Below are 17663 nucleotides of genomic sequence, written 5' to 3' on the forward strand. Positions count from 1 at the left end.
GCTTCCAGAGTAACAGACAAATGCAGGGTGCAGGGCTTCTTGTGGACTATGCACAGCTAAATTAGCACACCCCGAGCACGCACTGATCAGCCTTTTGCTTCCAGCTCCTGCTATCGAGGGAAGAGCAAGGGCGGGAGGTGCCCAGAATCCCAAATTCCCCAAACACCTGGTCGCCATCCAGCTGAGAGCTATCAAAGCTGCTACGGGCACTGGGCTGACTGCAGCCACGTCACAGATCTCTGGCACGATGCCTCCAGCAGGTAGCTACATACAGACATCCAGGGCGCACTCCAGGACAGGCGGAAAAAACCAGGGTTTGCTGGTTCGGAGGAGCTGGTGACCACGACAAGAGCAGAAAGGGGCCGCCTGGCTGCGTGACCGTGCACGCAAGCCCCACCGAAGAGCTCTCTGCTGAGCTCTCCAGGGCAGAAGAGGCAGAGCGATACGAGCGATTTGCCGGCTGTTCCCACCCTTGAAACATCCCTCCTGCCGCCCCGCCGCCCTCGGTGACGGCGGCGCCCGGAGGAGGGCAGGCAGCTCGCCAGACCCAGCACGCACAAAAGCGGCCTCGGCACCCCCGACGGCGGCCGCCGGTGAGACGGGAGCCGGTGCCGCCCCGCAGAAATGGCTCCGCCGACCCCCGGGCTGCGGCAACCGCGTTACCCGGCCGAGGGACGGCGCCCGGGGGGCGGCCGGGAAGCTCCGCTGCCCCGAGCCGCCCCGCTCCCACGCAGCCCGGGGCGGCCCTGCGGCGGGGGGGGGCACACGGACCGCTCCGCGCCCCCCGCCCCGCTCCGCCCCAAGATGGCAGGCGGCGCCCCCCGCCCCAGCCCGCCCCCGCTGCGGGGCTCCGCGCCGCCACCGCACCGCGCCGCCGGGCCCGGCCCGCTCCGCCCTCCGGAGGGCCTGAGGCGCGGCCGCTGCCACCCCCCGCAACCCCGGCAAGCGCCGAGGCGGCGGCGGGCTGCGGCCCCGGGCCCGCCCGGCCTAGAGGAGCCGCGGCCGCCGCGCCCCACCGTGCCGCACCGCACCGGCAGCCGGCTTACCCCGTGTCAGGCGCGGACTGGCTCCCCCCGGGCTGCCGCTCCGCTCCGCTTCGCCCCGCCGGGCCGGGCGCTGCGGTACCGCGCTGCGCTGCGCCGCGCACGGGAGCGAGCGGCGACCGCCCGCCTGGGCTGGGCTCGGCTCGGCTCGGTTCGGCTGGGCTCGGCCGGGCTCGGCTTGGGGCGGGGCCCCGGCGGGGCGGGGCGGGGCGGGGCGGAGGCGCCGGCCCTGCACAGCGGTGGGCGGGGCCCGCGGGCGGCGGCGCTGCGCATGCGGGCGGCGGGCGCGCGTTCCCCTCGGAGGTGCGCGGCGGGGGGGCCGGGGGCGGCGGCGGGGGGCGCACAGGCGGCCCCGGGAGCGGCAGCGGCGGGCCGGGGCGGGGGGGAGCGGAGCGGAGCGGGCCGGGCGCCGGGTGGGGGCGGCCGTGCGGCAGCGGGCGCCCCGCCCCTGAGCCGCGGCGCCGTCGCGGGGCCTTCGTCCTCCCGGGCGGGGCCGGCCGTGGCCTGCGGACCCGGCGGCCTGCGGGCGGCCTCGCCCCGCCGCCCGGGCCCGCCTGCTCCCGGGGTGCAGGCTTTCCGCCGGCGCCGGGCCCTCGTTCGGCCCGGTGGCCGAGCCGCTCGGGGCGCGGGCGGGCCCCCGCAGCCCCCGGGCGCTGGGGCCGGGTGGGAGCGGGCCGCAGCTCGCCTGTGGGCCCTGCGGCGCCTGGGCCGGCCGGGCGCTCCCTTCCCCCGGCTCCCGGCCCTCCGGCCCGTTCGCAGGGCTCGCCGGTGCTCTGTGCGCAGGGCCCGGAGCATCGAAACCCCGAGCTGCTCTGGAAAGACCGAGGCGCGCAGGCCCCGAGGGCGGCCCGTGGGCTGGGTGGCGCGCAGCAGGGCTGATAGCGGGGACACCTTGCAAAAGCAGCTGGGAGCCGGAGCCTGGGGCCTGCCTGTCGCTTGCACGCAGGGCGCTGCAGATGGGGTGACCGGCAGCATCTTGCCTCTCCGACAGGCAGCACCCTCTGCTCCCGCCGGGCTTCAGCCCGTGCCCTAGCAGTCTGGAGGAAGAAAACACTGTTCTGACACTGCACGTGTGTCCTTCGGCGCCTTTCTTTGCTTCAGAGTTCATGCGGGGCTGCGCTGCCGGGGTTAGGCTTGTGTGGGACTGAGTAGTCATGCAGCAAAGTTGGACCAAAATTCTTGTGTCCTGACAAGCGCGGCATTTACTCGTGTGTGTCATGGGGACTCGGGAAGTGTGGGTGCTAGTCTGTGCTTTGCTGGTTGTTCTCCAAAAAACTCCTTTGGAGGTCTGGTGAGTAAGGGGAGGCAATTTGGGGAAGAAGACAGCACGACAGGTTTCTTATAAGCGTGAAAGACTTACTCCCTGTAGTAAAAGCAGGTGGGCAGCCAGCCTTTTTAAAACCAGGATACAGGTGCTCATCTGAGCTGTGTTCACTTGTCTGGTTTGAGACTTCTCCAAGCTTACCTGGGAGGGTCTTCTTGGGGAAGGAGAGAAACTGAATTAAGGGAAGTTTCTGAGTGAGAAGCGAGGCTTGTTCCAGCAAAGCTGCAGGTAGCTCTGTGCCGCCTTGCGGCATGAGTCTGCCTTTGTCTCCAGCTTAGTTTTCTCTTAAGCCTGAATTCTGTCTCTGTTAGGCATCCTTTTCTGGCGTAGCTTTATCAGGAAGGCCTGGAGCCGCTATCGTTCTTTGTTCTGTGAACAGCTAGCCTAGGTCAGTGGTTCCTGACTTTTTTTTTTTTTTTTTTTTTTATGGTTGAGCCACAGCTCCCCCAGCATGGTTACTGCTGTCTGGTTTGTGATCACACCTTGCTGGTTGGGACCTGGTCACCCACGTCAGGGCTGGGAACAGAATGTGGTCTGTGGCTTGCCACCTATTGTCCTGTTCCTGAGACTTCAGTACTTTTAGAAGTAATAAAGATACATTTGAGAGGTGAGAGCAGCATTAAATTATGGGACTGTGAGCGGTTTTCTGAATTCACATGGAATGCCAAAAGACGTGGACAAGGCAGGACCTCACTGGGCTTCACCTCCAGCCCCGCAGACCGTACCAGAGCAGAGCGTCTGGAATTAGATACCTGCTCTACCGCTCTTTCCCTTTGACCTCAGAGAGGAAGTTGCGCTCTCTGTAGCTTAATTTCCTGCTGGTGCACTCGGAATAATCCCTTCCTATTTTAGTACAGCGCTGTGAATATGAATATACAGAATGGTTTAAGGTGCTCGGATACTGGAACAATAAGAGCCATAAGTACCTTAGAGTCAGGACTTCTGGATACTTAAAATGTCAAAAATAAGTTTTCCGTTAAAGATATTCAGGTCTTTTTTAATCTGCCTTTCCTGATTGTGGTCTGGAAAATGAGATTAGTGTGTTCTGCTTCAAAATTGTTAACAGATGTACCTGTAATGAGTTTCTGTTGGTAACTCGGATCAATAAATATCCTGTTTAATAGCTAATCCTATTCATAAACAGAATTCGAACAGACTTAATTCCTCTTTGTGAATCCTGGCCTTTCTGGCTGTCATTAATGTAAAACCAGTTATGTCTTGGTAATGAATATCTTGTGTATTTTTAACACACGCAAGCCCTTCATCACATTGTTTCCTTTATGAGGAGAGCTGTGAATGGATTGAGTCCCGTAGTTCGCAGTTGGCTCTTGCAGCTCACCCTGGCAGACGGTCTATAAATAAACCTGCAGTGGCAGAGTAGGGGTTTAGGTATTTGCATCGTGCGTATTGTCTTGGCTTTATTTTCTGCATTTTAATGATGGATGACAGATGCGGTTCAAATCTTTGTGGTGCCCGGAGCTTGTCTATTTTGGTCTCTTAGAAGAATAAAGGGGATGTTCGCCCCCATTGTTTGACTGTGCAGATCAGGTTACTACTATTAAAGTGAAGAATGTTTTTCCTGTTTTATTTTGTATGTTTCACAGTAGGTTTTGGGTAGTAGGCCTCAGCATTTGCTTTGCAACATCCATTGGTTTTCCCTGGGGCCTGTTTGTGTGGATGAGTTACTAGCAGAAAGAAGGAAAAGAAAGAGCTGAATGGTTGTGGAACTGCAGATCTTGGGAATATAGGGAGCAGGTGTCACTTCCAAAACTTGTGATCAAAAAGGAAAGTAACACTGGATTGCTAGGTAACAGCACTATTTAAAAGTACGTTTACTCTAGGATGCAGGCAGGGTAAGAACTGCATCTTGACTGGTTCTTAGGGTATATGCCACTGATAAAAACTTTGTCAGAGCCATTGCACTGGCCTCTTGAGTGTTCAGATGCAGACCTTTTTCGTGCTCCCATGGCTGTGTTAAGAGTGCAGATTCATACAGACCATTCTTGTGAAGCACATCAGTATTTTTGCTGAAATGAAAGATATCCTTTTCTTGTCCAAATCTCCTGGTGTTTCTCCAGAGATACCATCACGATGTAAGTCTGGGTTGGCAGTGAAAAGAGAAGTCCCAGTCTTCTGTTTTGCCACATTCCCTTGCAGCAGCGTTCATGCAGCCATGGGATGAGCTGGATCAGGGAGCTGATCTAGCTGAAAACTGACTGATTTACATGAATGCTAGAGCCAGCAAAAGGGAGGTGATGGAAATGTGTGTTGGGGGGACACAGGGCTTGCTTTCTTGGTACTGTGTGCCCTGAGGTTGGTTCAAAGTGAGTATGCAATCCTCCCCTCCCTATGTGGAAGATGTTCTTGCTTTGTTTCGGCTCCCTGAGGAGGTCTACTTGCGTGTTTGCATGCAGTTGACAAAATTATTTTATGTGGCCTGCTTCTGTTAGCTGGGATGAAATTTTCCAGAACTCCTCCATTCAAAACCCACTCAAGATTGCAGTAAATATAAGTTAGTTCTTTAATCTCAAGGGAAAATGGTGAAGGTGGTAGCTTTAGTATGGCACTTGAAAATGGTGCAGTGGGTAAATAACTTCCAGAGGTTTATAACTGGTGAAGAGTTCCTTTGTTGTGTGGTGTTGGAATTTGATGTCCGTCTGCTGCACTGAATGTGGGGTAAGGCTGAAGGGCCCTTGAGAAGGGAGTGTTTGCTGCAGCAGGTTATTGCGTGCTGAGACTTATTCAGTGAAGTAGAAATCGGGTCATTTTAGTGAATATTTGATCAACAGACTCCTTCACCCTTTCTGAATCTTACTCTGAACTCAGTCTGAGGTCTGTGCTAACTTCTAACTGATATGTGGAGAGAAGCAAAGCATCTCTACGATTCCAGTTTTAAGAAAGTAGTCTCTCTAACCATGAGATAGAGCCACTGCTAGAATTTAGGGGCAGCAGGGTAGGAGCTGGGAGAGAGGTTGCTCTGCACGGTTCTTTACCAGTGCTTTGGTGCAGCTGCATGTGGCCTATGCTACATCAATAGTTGCCTTTGTGTTGGGCCTTTCATTTTAGGATAGTGTCTGTTTAAATACTGCTCTTGCCTAACATGAACAACTTGGAAATTAATCCTACTTGAGCAGGAGATTGGACTAGATGACCTCCAAAAGTCCCTTCCAAGATAATTCCGTGGTCAGGAGTGTATTAGTGGCTAAGTACTAAGCAGCGGTGGTATTTTTCCCATCCAGGGTATTGTAGGCTGCACTCCTGTATCAGCTGGGCAATACCGACAGCAGATTTCTGGGAATTCCTGCAAATTTTCCTGTGCTTCAGGGTTATGGGGGTACTCTTCCCATATACCTCTGAGCACTGAAACCTGACGACCTGGGGAGAGCCACCTTCAGAAGCAGACTCGGGTGACATGCATTCCCTTTGCCTGTGCTAAGTGCAGCCTCTGCTGAGCCTTTTTAAGGCCTCCCGGTGCGAGGCAGCATCAGTGCTGGGAAGGAGAGAGGTGCCGGGGGCGATGGCTGTCGTCGCTGTATAGCGGCTCTTCAACTTTGGCACCAACTCGGAGCACGCGTGCGGCAGCACCCAGCGTGACAGAGTGGGTGGCTTCTGTGCCCTTTGGAGTCTCGTTTAGTAATTAGCCGCTCCACAGAGGAGGAAACTGAGGGCGGAGGAGATCGAGTGCCCTGTTCACAGTCGCAGAGGGAGCACGGTGGGACTGGGTCTGGTTGAGGAGCGCCTGTAGACAGACAGATGTGATTCACTGTTCGTGAAGCTGCTTGCCCCTTTGAATGCTGTGCTCCATGCCACAGATGCATTCTTCTCTTCCCTCCACCCTGAACCTTCCTGCTAATTGGAAGCATCCCCCCTGTTTACTCAGTTCCTAAAAGGATGCTTCATACTAAATAATCAATTGTATGAAGTTTCTTAGCTTGTGACACATCTTAATGTGCCGAGGAATAGTTCTTAGCAAAGAAGGGGGTGCTGAGTCATCTGGAAAAATAAACAGTCCTTGGACACTTAGCACTGTTGATGCTTCTGCCGGTAGTTGTGTGACTTCAAACCTTCACTGCTGCCACGGGGTAGAAACGAACGGTGACTCCTCCCAGGAGTGGGGAGTGAGTTCAGAGTTTAGGCAGCGCTTCGGGACCTGACATGCAGCCTTGAGCGCATCCAGCTATGCCGGTCGTGACGTCGCTGTCCCTCTGACGGCGGGCAGAGCGTGCGCCCGCGCCTGCTCTGCCGCCTCTCCTATCGGTCTTACGTAGTGGTGAGGACGAACAGCCACCGAGGCCACCGTGCCTGCCAGGGGAGTAGAGCTGGGCTCCTCGGGAAGCGTCCGTCAAAGATGACAGAGAGGCCAACTGGCTGCTGCTTGTTGGGTCTTCCAGAGGGATGCAGGGCCTCGGTGCGGTTCTGGAGGATGTAGGAGCAATATCACCCGCTGGGTTTGTGTTTCACACGGGGAAACAGTACACCCAGGCGCAGGATGGGACACGGGCTGTCCTCCGTGCCATCACGGGGCGTGGGCTTACAGCAAGGCACCGTAGCTGGACTTGCTTAGAAATCCTCGCAGCAGCAAGGCCCAGGTAATGGGACCTTGATTGTCAGCAGCGTTGTAAATACCACAGGGTCTTGTTTTTGTTAGGATCATGCAGCTAGGTAAGGAGCTGTGGCAAAAACTCAGCCTTCTTGGAATCTCATCTCAGAGAGGGGACAGTGCCGGCAAGCTCTGAAGGGAAGCTCTGAACTCATCTGGAGATCTTCTACCCCACAGAAAAGTGGCTTTGTTTAGCAAATAAATGTAAGCTTTGTTGCTGATCTCTTCCAAACCTGCCTGTGTGACAGGCGAGACTGTTTGCCACATATTGTGTGCTTTGCTCAGGGAGTGCTGCTACAAATTTGCGGTGGTGCACGTCTCCAGTACTTCTCATCTTGCTGTCAGGTAACGCTTGCGCTGTAGAACAACCGCAAACCCTAAAAAATACAAACATCTCCAAGTAAGCAAACTCACTGGTGGAAAAATAAAAACAACAGAGAGTAAAGATTTAGCCTGGGTTTTACTTGGTTGTAATAAGAACAGCTGTGGCGTTGTCTGTCGGAAGGCTCTGTAGGTATTTTTTCTCCCTAGAGAAGTTAGGTCAGCTTTGTTTTTAAAATAAAAGTTAAGAAAACAGCTTTACAATGTACTGCTACAGTTTGGCCCTAAGCTCATCAGAACTGGCAAAGGGAGATAAGCGGTCAATGTATTTTTAATGTTTACTTTAGAAAGGAGAGAAGCAGAGCACGTGTTGGTTAGCCTGCTGAGGTCTGAGCAAGCGGTGTCACGCAGCGGTAGTTGCAGCCGGAGGGAAAGTCTTCGCTTTACCTGAGCTGGCCTGAAAGAGGACTGGCTGTAGGTCCGTGTCGTTCCCTCCCGGTGTTTGGATCTGCCGGAGTAGCTGCCTGGGCCATCGCTCCCTAGCCGATGCCTGGCAAAGTGACGCGGGTTCAGGTAAGCCTCTGCGATTGCGCGTGCGAGGCGGTCCCCGTGTCCGACAGAATGAGATTAGGGAACCCCCGTAGGTGTCGTCGGGGAAGAGGCTATGGTAAACTCAGAGGTTAACCTCGTCACCCAGCTCTGCTGCAGTTGGGGTAGCGTTTCAGTTTAGGCCGAGCGTGCACCATAAAGCTGCAGGGAACTGTTTCATCTGGGCAGCCTTAATAGGGCAAGATTGGCAGAGGTGTGATGCTGGTCTCTAAAGGCAGGCTGCTGAACACCTAATTAACTCTATCCCAGCTGAAACCAGGACCACCTCGTATATGCTAAGAGGGAGCGTGCCCTCACTGGCGGAGCTTTGTCTTGTTTCTTCTCTGGCAAATGGTTTCTTGAAGCTCTGATGCCGGTCTGCAGAGTATCTCTGGGTTTTTGCTTGGTTTTACAGGTAACATCGGTAGCTTTTACGAGTAACTATAGTAGCTGTTACTGGTCACTGCGGCCTCTAAATTGGTTCACATCCAAAATCCTCAGACCTGCTTGTTGTTAAGTGGTTCACAGTGCAAGCAGAAAGGGCCCTTACCTCCCTGCACAGGAAACTGCAGTGCAGCGATATTGAATCCAGCTTCGTAGTATACACATCTGAATTAATACTGTCTGCTGAATTCAGGCAGGGGTTGTTGATCTGCTTTGTATCGTGCTGCGGATGCTGTTAGCACTCTCTGTGCTGTGGATTGCGGTGACTAAAGAGGTGCTGAGACTCTAGCGTGTGATTCACATACGGAAAATGAAGTGATACAGATTTTGTCCAATTTCCAGAGTTCATAATTCTCTTGTTTCTTACGCAGGGCGGGTTACCGGAATCCAAATGGCTCTCTTGAATAGGCGATTGGGTTTATCCTTAACCCATCTAAGCAGCACAGTGATCCAGCGACACTTAAGGTAATTTTCAAATCCTGCTTTTGCTTTTGTTTTCTTGGGAGAATTTCCTGATTGAAAGAGGTTAAGTAGGTCAAGCGTAAGATACAGTGTTTCTACTTCAAAAAAGATGTTACAATAAAACAAAATCTCAGAGTTGTCCCTTCACAGGTTGTAAAGTGAGCCCAAACACAACCAGGGATGAAGGTTCCTGGCAGTCTGAGTGTGGTCTGAACTCTGCATTTTTGTATTCTTGTAAGGAGGCTTTTAGGCCTTTGAGGGCGATGCAAGGGCCTGCAAGCAGAAGTTGAAAGTGCCTGTGTTTCTCAGCCAAGTCCAAAAAGGCAACAGCCATCCCCTGCTGATGTAAAGCCAATTACATGTTTAAAATTATTCCAGAGTTTGTCATTTCAGTTATTTAGAACAAGAGTAACCTGAAAAATTATTGCCTCGTACCTTAACAGTCTCCATTTTGTTATTTTTCCTTACGTCCTTGTTCCAGGCTGAAGGCATTTAAAGCTGCTTAAATTTATGGACCTCATGTTTTACAATGCCTTGCACAAAGCTTAGAGCCTAATCCCACAGTACACTTGGTGCGGGTATGGGGAATCCCTAGCGTATAGCTCTTTGAAGGGTCAGGGCTTCAGTTTATAGGGTGAGAATAGTCATTCCCATGACTGTGGTCTGGAGAGGGGATTAAGACAATGCTGAGGGCTAGGCTGTGTGATAGTCCCAGGAGCTGTCTCGAGGAGGTATCTAAGTCTTACTGGCTTTCTCTGTAAATGGGCTGCATGAGAGCATTGGCCAGTAGACATTTAAAGGATATATACACGCTGACAGCAAGAGGGAGGCCAAGTCCACAGAAGTGAGCAGTGCTACTGCGGGACATCAGCAGTCTTAATGGGGAAGCCTTTTCTTTGTGGTGGGCCTGCTTTGGATGTGGTGGGGTTTTGCTCCACGGCTGTGGTAGAAATGAAGGAAGGAGGAGAAGGAAAAAGTCCTCCTTGTGCAGTTACTCTTGTCTAGTGGTACCTGGGCAATCACACTTAGAGCTGTTTGTTACTGCTGCGTTGTGGACGTGGTCCCACCTAGGTTTCCCCTTCTCCTTCCTGCGACAACACTCTTGTCCCTTTCCAGGCTCCTCCCTGCTGCCTTCCCTGCTGTGCAGCCACAGCCTGGCAGGCGGAGGATAGAGAGTGTGCTATACCACAGTCCCTGCCAAGGGATAGGATGGGAGAGGGTGGCTGCTTGCAGAGGTGAGTGACTTCTGAGAGAGAAGAGAGGTGTCCTCTTGTAGAGGAAAGCTGGGGTAGGCCTCTGCTGCAGGAAACAGAGCTTGAAAGGCAGCACGAGACCTCTGGAGCAGTTAGACTAATGCAGACTGACCCAGCTGGCCTTCCCTTGCTGCATGTAAAAATGCCTGCTTCAACTGATGTCCATCCACACTGTGTTTGATACTCAGGGGATGGCTTGCTCTTCTTCTAGGCAGCATTGCAAATACAGGTCCTTCGTCTTCAAGAAGGGGTGGTGGTCCCCATTGGTCTTTATTTACTGTACACGCTTCTGCTCTGCAAAACAAGGTGAACGGTTAGGTTGATTCTATATGCTGTCTGTTCGAGTAGTTCAGCTGACAGAAGCTTGGCATTCTTGCAGCTGTCTGGCCAGCATGTTTCTAGTAGCTTACTGCAAAGCAGTTGTTTAGCAGTAGAAAGGATCTTCCTGCTTTTCCGATGGTCTGTGTTTGGGTGTCCTTTGAAGAGAAGCAACAAATCACTTGAATTTGAGCTTACTGGATAAAAGAATAGCTGTTCCTGAAAGGGAGGTTGAATTATTTCTCGGTTTATTCCTGCTGTTCCCAAGCATATTCAGAGTCAGATCTAACAACTTAGTATTGTGCAGTTTATTTCTGTTGTTTCTTACTCCTGATAATCCCGCAGAGCAAACAGATACAGAAGAGACTGCGTCTCTCTGGGTTCCTCCCACATGGGGAAGGTGATGATCTGTTAGATTCTAGTTGGTGGCAGCTTAGCACAGCCACAGCAGGACCTCAGAGGTCTCACTGAGAGCAGAATAAGATGGGAGACCCTTGTAGACTTCACCAAAAAGAAGATTGGTCAGAAAAGCCCTTATTGCTGGGGACTGTGTACAAGATTGAAAGAGCCTGACTTGAGTCTTAGCTTCCTGTAGGCTGTTTGTAGCAGAAGCAAGCACATTTTTGTGCTTGTAAATTGAAGTTGAATGGAATCATCTGCAGTTGCTAAAAAGCTCAGTAAATGCAAGCCACTCTTCACACCATCTTTTAGTCGTGTTTCAGAGTAGAACGGTCGTTTTATGTTTGACATTCAGTGAAGACTGTGCAAAGCCCGAAGTAGCATCTGGCTTTCAAAGAGCACATTGAATGCAGTAAATGTGTCACCCATGTGGTATGTATTTGTTGCTGGCGCCTTCCAAGTGGTTTGTGTAATGACAAGATCCTGTGCTGGGTTTGCCCTTGCTCCCCAAGGATTATTGAGGAGATCTGTCTCTTATTCTTTCCTGCCTTTTGCTAGTGTCACTGGAGCATGCCGAGCAATCCAGAAACTCACCCGCGTGCGAGTGGTGGACAACAGCGCCTTGGGGAACACGCCCTACCACCGGCCACCGAAATGTATCCACGTGTACAACAAGACCGGAGTTGGCAAAGTAGGAGATAAGATCCTTCTGGCTATCAAAGGAGAAAAGAAGAAGGCTTTAATTGTAGGGCACAAGATGCCTGGCCCCCCCATGACACCTAGATTTGATTCCAACAACGTGGTACTCATAGAAGACAACGGAAATCCAATAGGGACTAGAATAAAAACACCAATACCTTATATCCTGCGACAGAAAGAAGGAGAGTTCTCCAAAGTATTGGCTATTGCCCGCAACTTTGTATGAAAGCTACGAAAGGTCTCTGGCAATCCTGTTTATATCCTTTCATACAGTAGCTGTTCCTTGGTCCTTTTCTAGAAAATGGTGAAACGTGAAAAAGTTGAGGTTCATCAAGAGCCTCTTTTCCTGTTTAAGAATTACAAGCAACTAGTTTAAATGCTGAAATACCTTGTTTTTCTCCAAAAGAAGGTTGATGTATTTCACAGAACATCTGCAATGTGGGAAATGGTCCTTCACCCTTACTGCTCCAGTGGTGTTAATTTGGTCTCTAATCATTAAAATTGAGAACATGAAAATCCTCCTTGTTTTGTACTGCTTGTGCTCTCTTTTTCGCTGTTTCTGCCTTTTCCAGTTCCCCAGGAGCAGGACAGAAAGCACAGTCCCTGGCCCGGTGACGCTGGGGTCTGCAGAATGGATTCACATAGAGTAGGAGAGAGATACAATGAACTTTTGGTGCCTTGGGCACATTCAATAAAAGGATTAGTTTCTACGTCTTTGCCTAAGAAAAGTCTTTAGGAGGAATCAGAATTGGGAGAGTGTGATGGCCTACAGCTTCAGCGGTGTGTGGTTGAAGAGGGTATGCCCGAGGTGGGGAAGCAGAGGTAGGAAGGGGAGGTGAATGGGGCAGGTTTGAGATGCAGCCTATGCTCTCCATCTGCCTCACCGGCCTCAGGAGATTGTGTTCTCCGAGTAGTGCAAGGGCTGGGTTCCGATTGAAAGGTCCACAGGAAGAAGCTTCCTTTTGGACTGCTTTTCGGGACCGCGTCAGACATTGTCTGTGATGTTGGCTGGTGAGACTGGCTGTTGTCCAGCTTCCCCAGCTCGGGCACAATAGTGGGCAAATGCTACTGTATTGCTTTCAGGGCCAGCTGCGATCCGGGAGCCTTTATATGGAGCTGAGCGGAGAAACTTGGTGCTCGTGGCAGGTAAAGGGACATGGGGGCAGAGCACTGCTAGAAATAGCAGTGCTGGGGAAGAGGGTGCCGGGGATGCAGCCAGCAGGAGTCTGGCCAGCTGGTGGCAGTGGCGGCTGGCTGTGCCTTGTCCTCCCACTTCCCCTCCCTGTAGTGCTGGGCAAGCTCCTTACCGTAGCCCTGCGTTCCCCTGGTGTGAAGATCTGAAGACTGCAGCGCTGAGCTGTTCCACGCTTTAACTAGTTACTCCTGGGCAGATGTATCTGCCCCGTGCTCCCCGCTGTGGAATCCATGTTGTCCATGGAAAAGGTGAGCCCTGGATCCCCTCGTACTCCATGACTCCAGGTAACGCCGATAAGATGATACTTCAAGTTTAAATTCAGTCTCAACCTTTAAGTAACAGTGCTGTCCTGCTTAGAAAAACTTCCCTGTGAACTGGAGGGTCCCAAGCCTGTGTGTTGCCCAGGTCTGTGCGAAAGCAGAGCCTCCTGCTGCTGGCAGCACGTTCCTTGTTTGCTGTTGTCTGTGGGCCAGCGGGCGTAGGGTCTGCTGCTCTGAGTCCTCCTGAATCCCGCAGGCCTTGCCTTTAAGCCCTCAGCCTGCTTGCTTCACAGGTGTCTGCTCGCTGGCACAGCAGCGGAGTGGACTCTTGCCTGGCTGATGTCAGTCTTTCCAGTCTATCCAAGGGCACAGGTCCGATCCTGGCACCGGGGAGGCTTTGTGCAGGGCTGCAGGGTGCTGAATCTACCCCAGCTGGGCAAAGGGCTGGGAAAGTCAGCATTGTGCCCTGCCATCAGCAGATAAATCTTCACAGCCCACTTCAGGTGTTTGTTTTAGCTTTTTAAAAGCTCATCCCAGTAGCAGGCTAAAGTATTTCGAGTAGAAAAAGGGTGTATGCTTTTATGCATTTTTAGGGAAAGTGTTTATGTCACTTAACAGCTCTGCGGTCTTGCTTTAGAAAACCTTCTGCAACCTTTGAAAGTCCCCCAACCCTGATAAACACGTAAGCAAATACTTTTATAGGTTTTTTTAATAAACAAATCATAAGCCAATTGCCATGTCTGTTATGCCCTTCCTGCAGGCAGAAGGAGCTCAGACTTCCTCAATGTAAATCCTTTCAAGAAGAGAAGAGGAAGATGGCTTCCACTAACATAGGGCTGGAAAATACACTTTCAAATGGCGCTTGTATGGGGTATTTTGTTTCTGTGCAAAGGCTGTGGGCACAGTGGAAGTGGGGTTGAACCCAAGCTGGAATACCTCGGTCCCAGCTATCCTGGTTTATAACACATCTAAAGGGCTGCTTTAGTGAGGTTTTTGCTTGGCAACAACTCCAGCCTCGAAGCATCTCCCAGTAGGACCTGGGGCCTGCAAACAATCCTTGTTTTTTTTGTCCTGACCATAAGGGCTATGAGTCTCTCATGGGATGCACAGACCCTGCTGTTTGGATATTAAATATTTCACAGAATATTTGCTAATAACTTTCCAGCGTTTTTCAGGGGAAGAGGTCATGGGGAGAGGGCATGAGAGGAAGCGGGCAAGACAATGCAGCATACTTGAGATTAAAATGTGAAGCGATGCTTTATTTCTAAGTAAACTGATATGTGGAACTAAATCCTTAACCTCGGAGCTTAATAACCAGGCATGCAGACAGCTAAGCTAAGCATATCCCATAGAGTGTCTCCTGCAGGTTTTACCCATCTTTCCCTAACAAGGAAGGTAGCTTCAGCAGAGATCCCCAGCCCGCGGTGACAGCTCTGTGCTCGGCAAATTCCAGGCGCTGCCTGTAGCAGCATCCCTCTGAGGGGAAAGAGCCTGGCTCGTGGATGAGCCCTTAGCCTGCTCCCACCCGTCCCACCGAATTCGGCCCTGCCATGGCCGCGGGATGCTCAGCCCCTGACTGCCCTGGCGCTGCTCTGGCGGCAGAGCCCATGCAGGCAGGAGCAGACGGATGGCGCCTTGCCAGCGGCCCAGGCTGATGTAGCTTCTCTGGGCTCTCTTTTCCTTTGAGCAGGCCCTGTATTCCAGGTCCTCTCTGTTGTTTCAGCACAGGGGACAACACCTGCTTGTTCTCAACTTCCAGGCTGGCCCTTGCTCTGCTCCGGACATGCTGGAGCCTTCTGAGCAGCGAGGCAGTGGTGTCCCGGGAGCGGTTGCTGGGTCTCCTGGGCTCTGGCTTGCAGCATCCTTTTTTGGGATCTGCCTGAGACTGAGCTCTCCCCAAATGGGAGGCTTTTCCTCGTACATCCATCCTGGTAGGAAATCAGATGTGATTTCCTCTGTGGGTAGCGATTCTTGCAGGGTCTTTTCTTGAAGGATGGCTGCAGGCTGGTGGGATGATTCCCTCAGAGGAGGGAAGAAAAACCAAAACACCACCTACCTCAGCTGCTGCCAGAAGGTCATTCTCTCCCCTGCTCCCTATTTATGTTTATTATTCTGCCATTAACATGATTTTATATGGTAAATGGGAAAATTTCCCAGCGTGAGACGGTGCTTAGGAGGAATTCTCCCATCTCCTGTGCAGCCGCTGGGGGAGCCGCCGCCCGCTGCAGAGGGAAGGGGAAGCCAAAGGCAGCGTCCTCCCAGGGGGTTACAAAAGTGCCTCCCTGGTCAGCTCCGACTGGGTCCCTGGGTTAGTGTCTGCTCCCGTGTGTTTGGATATGGGGTTTGCGTCAGATGAAGCTCCCGAGAGGGCGCCTGTTCCCCTGGTGATGGTGGGGACTTCGTGCCCAGACATTCTTCCGTGGGAGCTGGGGGAAAGGGGTATTTTTTTAGGGCATCCTGCCTGGGTAGGGAGAGATGGCCTTTGGGGAGATGCTTGCCCAGAAAAGACATGCGACGGGGCTCTCTGGTGAGGGCTGGGGTCTGGAAAGAGACAGGCGAGCAGCGGGGATTAGCTGGCCGTGAGAAGGGGTGTCCCCGAAAGGAAGCGGGCGAGACAGATTATCGTGGAGGGATGCAGCGGGGAGCTGATGTCTTCCATCTGCTTGGAGACTGAGGCTGGGAGACAGGCGGCCCCGTCTCGTGGCCCTGCGCCAGCAGGGTGGATGGACCACAGAGCTGGGGGAGGCAGCTAGTGACTTTGGGGGCTGGGAGGAGGGGGAGATGGCCGAAACCCCAGCCGAACCTGGGGCAATGCAGCCAGAGGCCGGACTTCAGTCCAAAGCTAGCGTTGCTCAGTTGGCAGGGGTGAGGGCAGCGAGCTGCACATCCCAGAGCGGGAGGCTAGATGGCAATGTGGGTGTGATGGTGTGCCCGGCAGCCTGTCCTCATGGCCCCGCACTGCTCGGCGGGCCCCTAAGCCTGACTGACGCGCCGGAGCCGAAATCTCCCTCTGTCAGCACGTTCCCCAGCCGCCGGCCCGCAGCAGGGCAGCGGAGCCACGGCTGGCGAGGAGGAGGAAGATGGAGACTTTGGGGCGACCGAGCCTGATCTGGTCCCTTGGGGAAAGACCCGGCGAGAACCAGGGAGCTCTGACGGGGGCTGAGTCCTGTCTCCATGGAGGGGTGCTGAGTGGCCGGGGGCGGCAGGGTCACATCTAACCCCCGTCCTGTTTTGGGCGAGCTGGGTTAGGGAAATCAATGGAAAGATGGGTCTGTGAGCCATGCTGTGACTCCCACAGGGCTGGTAGCTGCTCGTGGCGGGGAGAGGAGGGACACGATGCCCTGCCCAGCGTGGGATGCTGGCTTGTGGATGGCAGGGGGCTGCAAAGCAGGGGGCAGGGGTGGGCAGCGGGGACGTGCAGCCTGGCTCTCTTGGGAAGCCCGGAGCTGGGCCGCTCTCCTGATGCAAAACAACCCCTCAAAATGTATTGAAACCCCCTGCCAGGGCCTTTCACCTAGAGGCAGATGCCAAATCCCCTTCCCTGAGGGAGAGGCTTGCCAAGCCTCAGGAGGTGAGCGGGGTTTGAAGGCTGAGCAGCATTTTCCACCCGGCCGCTCATGGAGAGGCAGCGGGAGGACCCTGCCGAGCCCTTCTGATGAGACAGGGGAGGGTTGTCATTTTTTTAGCCATCTGCTTCTCTTCTGGACGTGGCTGTGCCGTTTAGGATCTGCATGACTCAGAGAGAGCAAAGAGGACCGGGTAATAGCTGAACCCGGGGCCTCGCTTGTTTATATCGTGCAGCTACTGTTCAAGATAGACGAGGGCAGGGGGAGAGCGTCCATCAGGGAGACTGTATGGGCTGGACGCTTGGACTGGGAACCCAGAGGGGCTGGAGGGGGTGAAGAGCCAGGAGTGAGGGGAGGAGGCTGGGGCTGGCACTGCTGCCAGGGCAGAGCCCTGAGGTCAAAGCTTGTGTGGTCGTTGCCCAAAGGGCTCTCCCATGGGTGAGTTAGCATTGACTGCAGCCTTGTCAACTCATTTTCTGACTAGTTTCTTCCATTCTCCAGCATAAGAAATGGGGTGGTGAACGATACTGAATCCAGTCTGAATGCTGTTGTGTAAATCGGTGGTGGAGCCTCAAGTGAGCTAGTGCATGCCGGTCAGCTTATCTCAGAAGCTGTCACGGGTAGAGGATGGGAATTTTCCTAGGCTTGTCGCAGATACACCCTCTAACAAGAAAATAGAATTGGAAACCTCAGGAGTGTCTAGACTGGAGAGAAGGAAGATTAATGAGGGCTCATGACAGAAGGATAAAAAGAAGGATGTGGAGAAAGCACATCAGGCACATCCATTCTGCCTTTCTGAGAGTGCAGTAGAGGCGACGTTCGATCAAACAGACTGGCGGAGGAAATAAAATTAGCTTTTTTTCATTTTTCCTTTCACCCAAAGCACAAGTTGCCCCATGGAATTCATTGCTCCAGGGCACCAGCAAGCTTCACTGCTTAATACGGCTCAAAATGAACCTGGATGCTCACCTCCATGCCAGCTAGGGTGAGCGTGCTCAGTATGACAAGTACACACGCCCTCCCCAAAAGGTTGGGAAGCGATGTGCCCAGTTATTTTGGCACAGACACTAAAGACAGGCTGTCACTTGGGCATCTGAAATATGAGCTTGCTTTGAAAATGTCTGAAGGCTGTAAACTCCATGAACCTAATGTGGTTCTTTAAAAATAAACACGAAGCCCCAGGTTACAAAA

The 17663-nt window shown here is 53.1% G+C and overlaps 2 protein-coding genes across 7 annotated transcripts in view; one reads left to right on the forward strand and one right to left on the reverse strand.

The window, feature by feature from the left end:
* Positions 1 to 1180, reverse strand: part of TMEM63B (transmembrane protein 63B) — a 48605-nt gene extending 47425 nt beyond the window's left edge. The window contains exon 1 of the mRNA XM_082305359.1: positions 1047 to 1180. The gene's annotated coding sequence lies outside the window, so the exon portion shown is untranslated. The remainder of the gene's footprint in view (positions 1 to 1046) is intronic.
* A 90-nt stretch (positions 1181 to 1270) lies between these two features.
* Positions 1271 to 11957, forward strand: MRPL14 (mitochondrial ribosomal protein L14). 6 transcript variants are annotated; one of them, XM_082305384.1, is made up of 3 exons: positions 1677 to 7861; positions 8692 to 8785; positions 11311 to 11957. In XM_082305384.1, exons 2-3 carry the CDS (start codon positions 8712 to 8714, stop codon positions 11675 to 11677), a joined length of 441 nt encoding a protein of 146 aa, XP_082161510.1. In that variant the 5' UTR covers positions 1677 to 7861; positions 8692 to 8711; the 3' UTR covers positions 11678 to 11957. The 6 variants fall into 6 exon arrangements, 3 of the variants coding, with proteins under 3 accessions (XP_082161511.1, XP_082161510.1, XP_082161512.1); XM_082305385.1 differs by lacking the exons at positions 1677 to 7861; positions 8692 to 8785 and adding an exon at positions 1271 to 1346; XR_014227549.1 differs by lacking the exons at positions 8692 to 8785; positions 11311 to 11957 and adding an exon at positions 1293 to 1346 and having other exon boundaries at positions 7636 to 7855.
* Positions 11958 to 17663: the final 5706 nt, after the last annotated feature.

Source organism: Platalea leucorodia (genome assembly GCF_965183815.1).
Source record: "Platalea leucorodia genome assembly, chromosome: 3".
Taxonomy (NCBI): Eukaryota; Metazoa; Chordata; class Aves; order Pelecaniformes; family Threskiornithidae; genus Platalea; species Platalea leucorodia.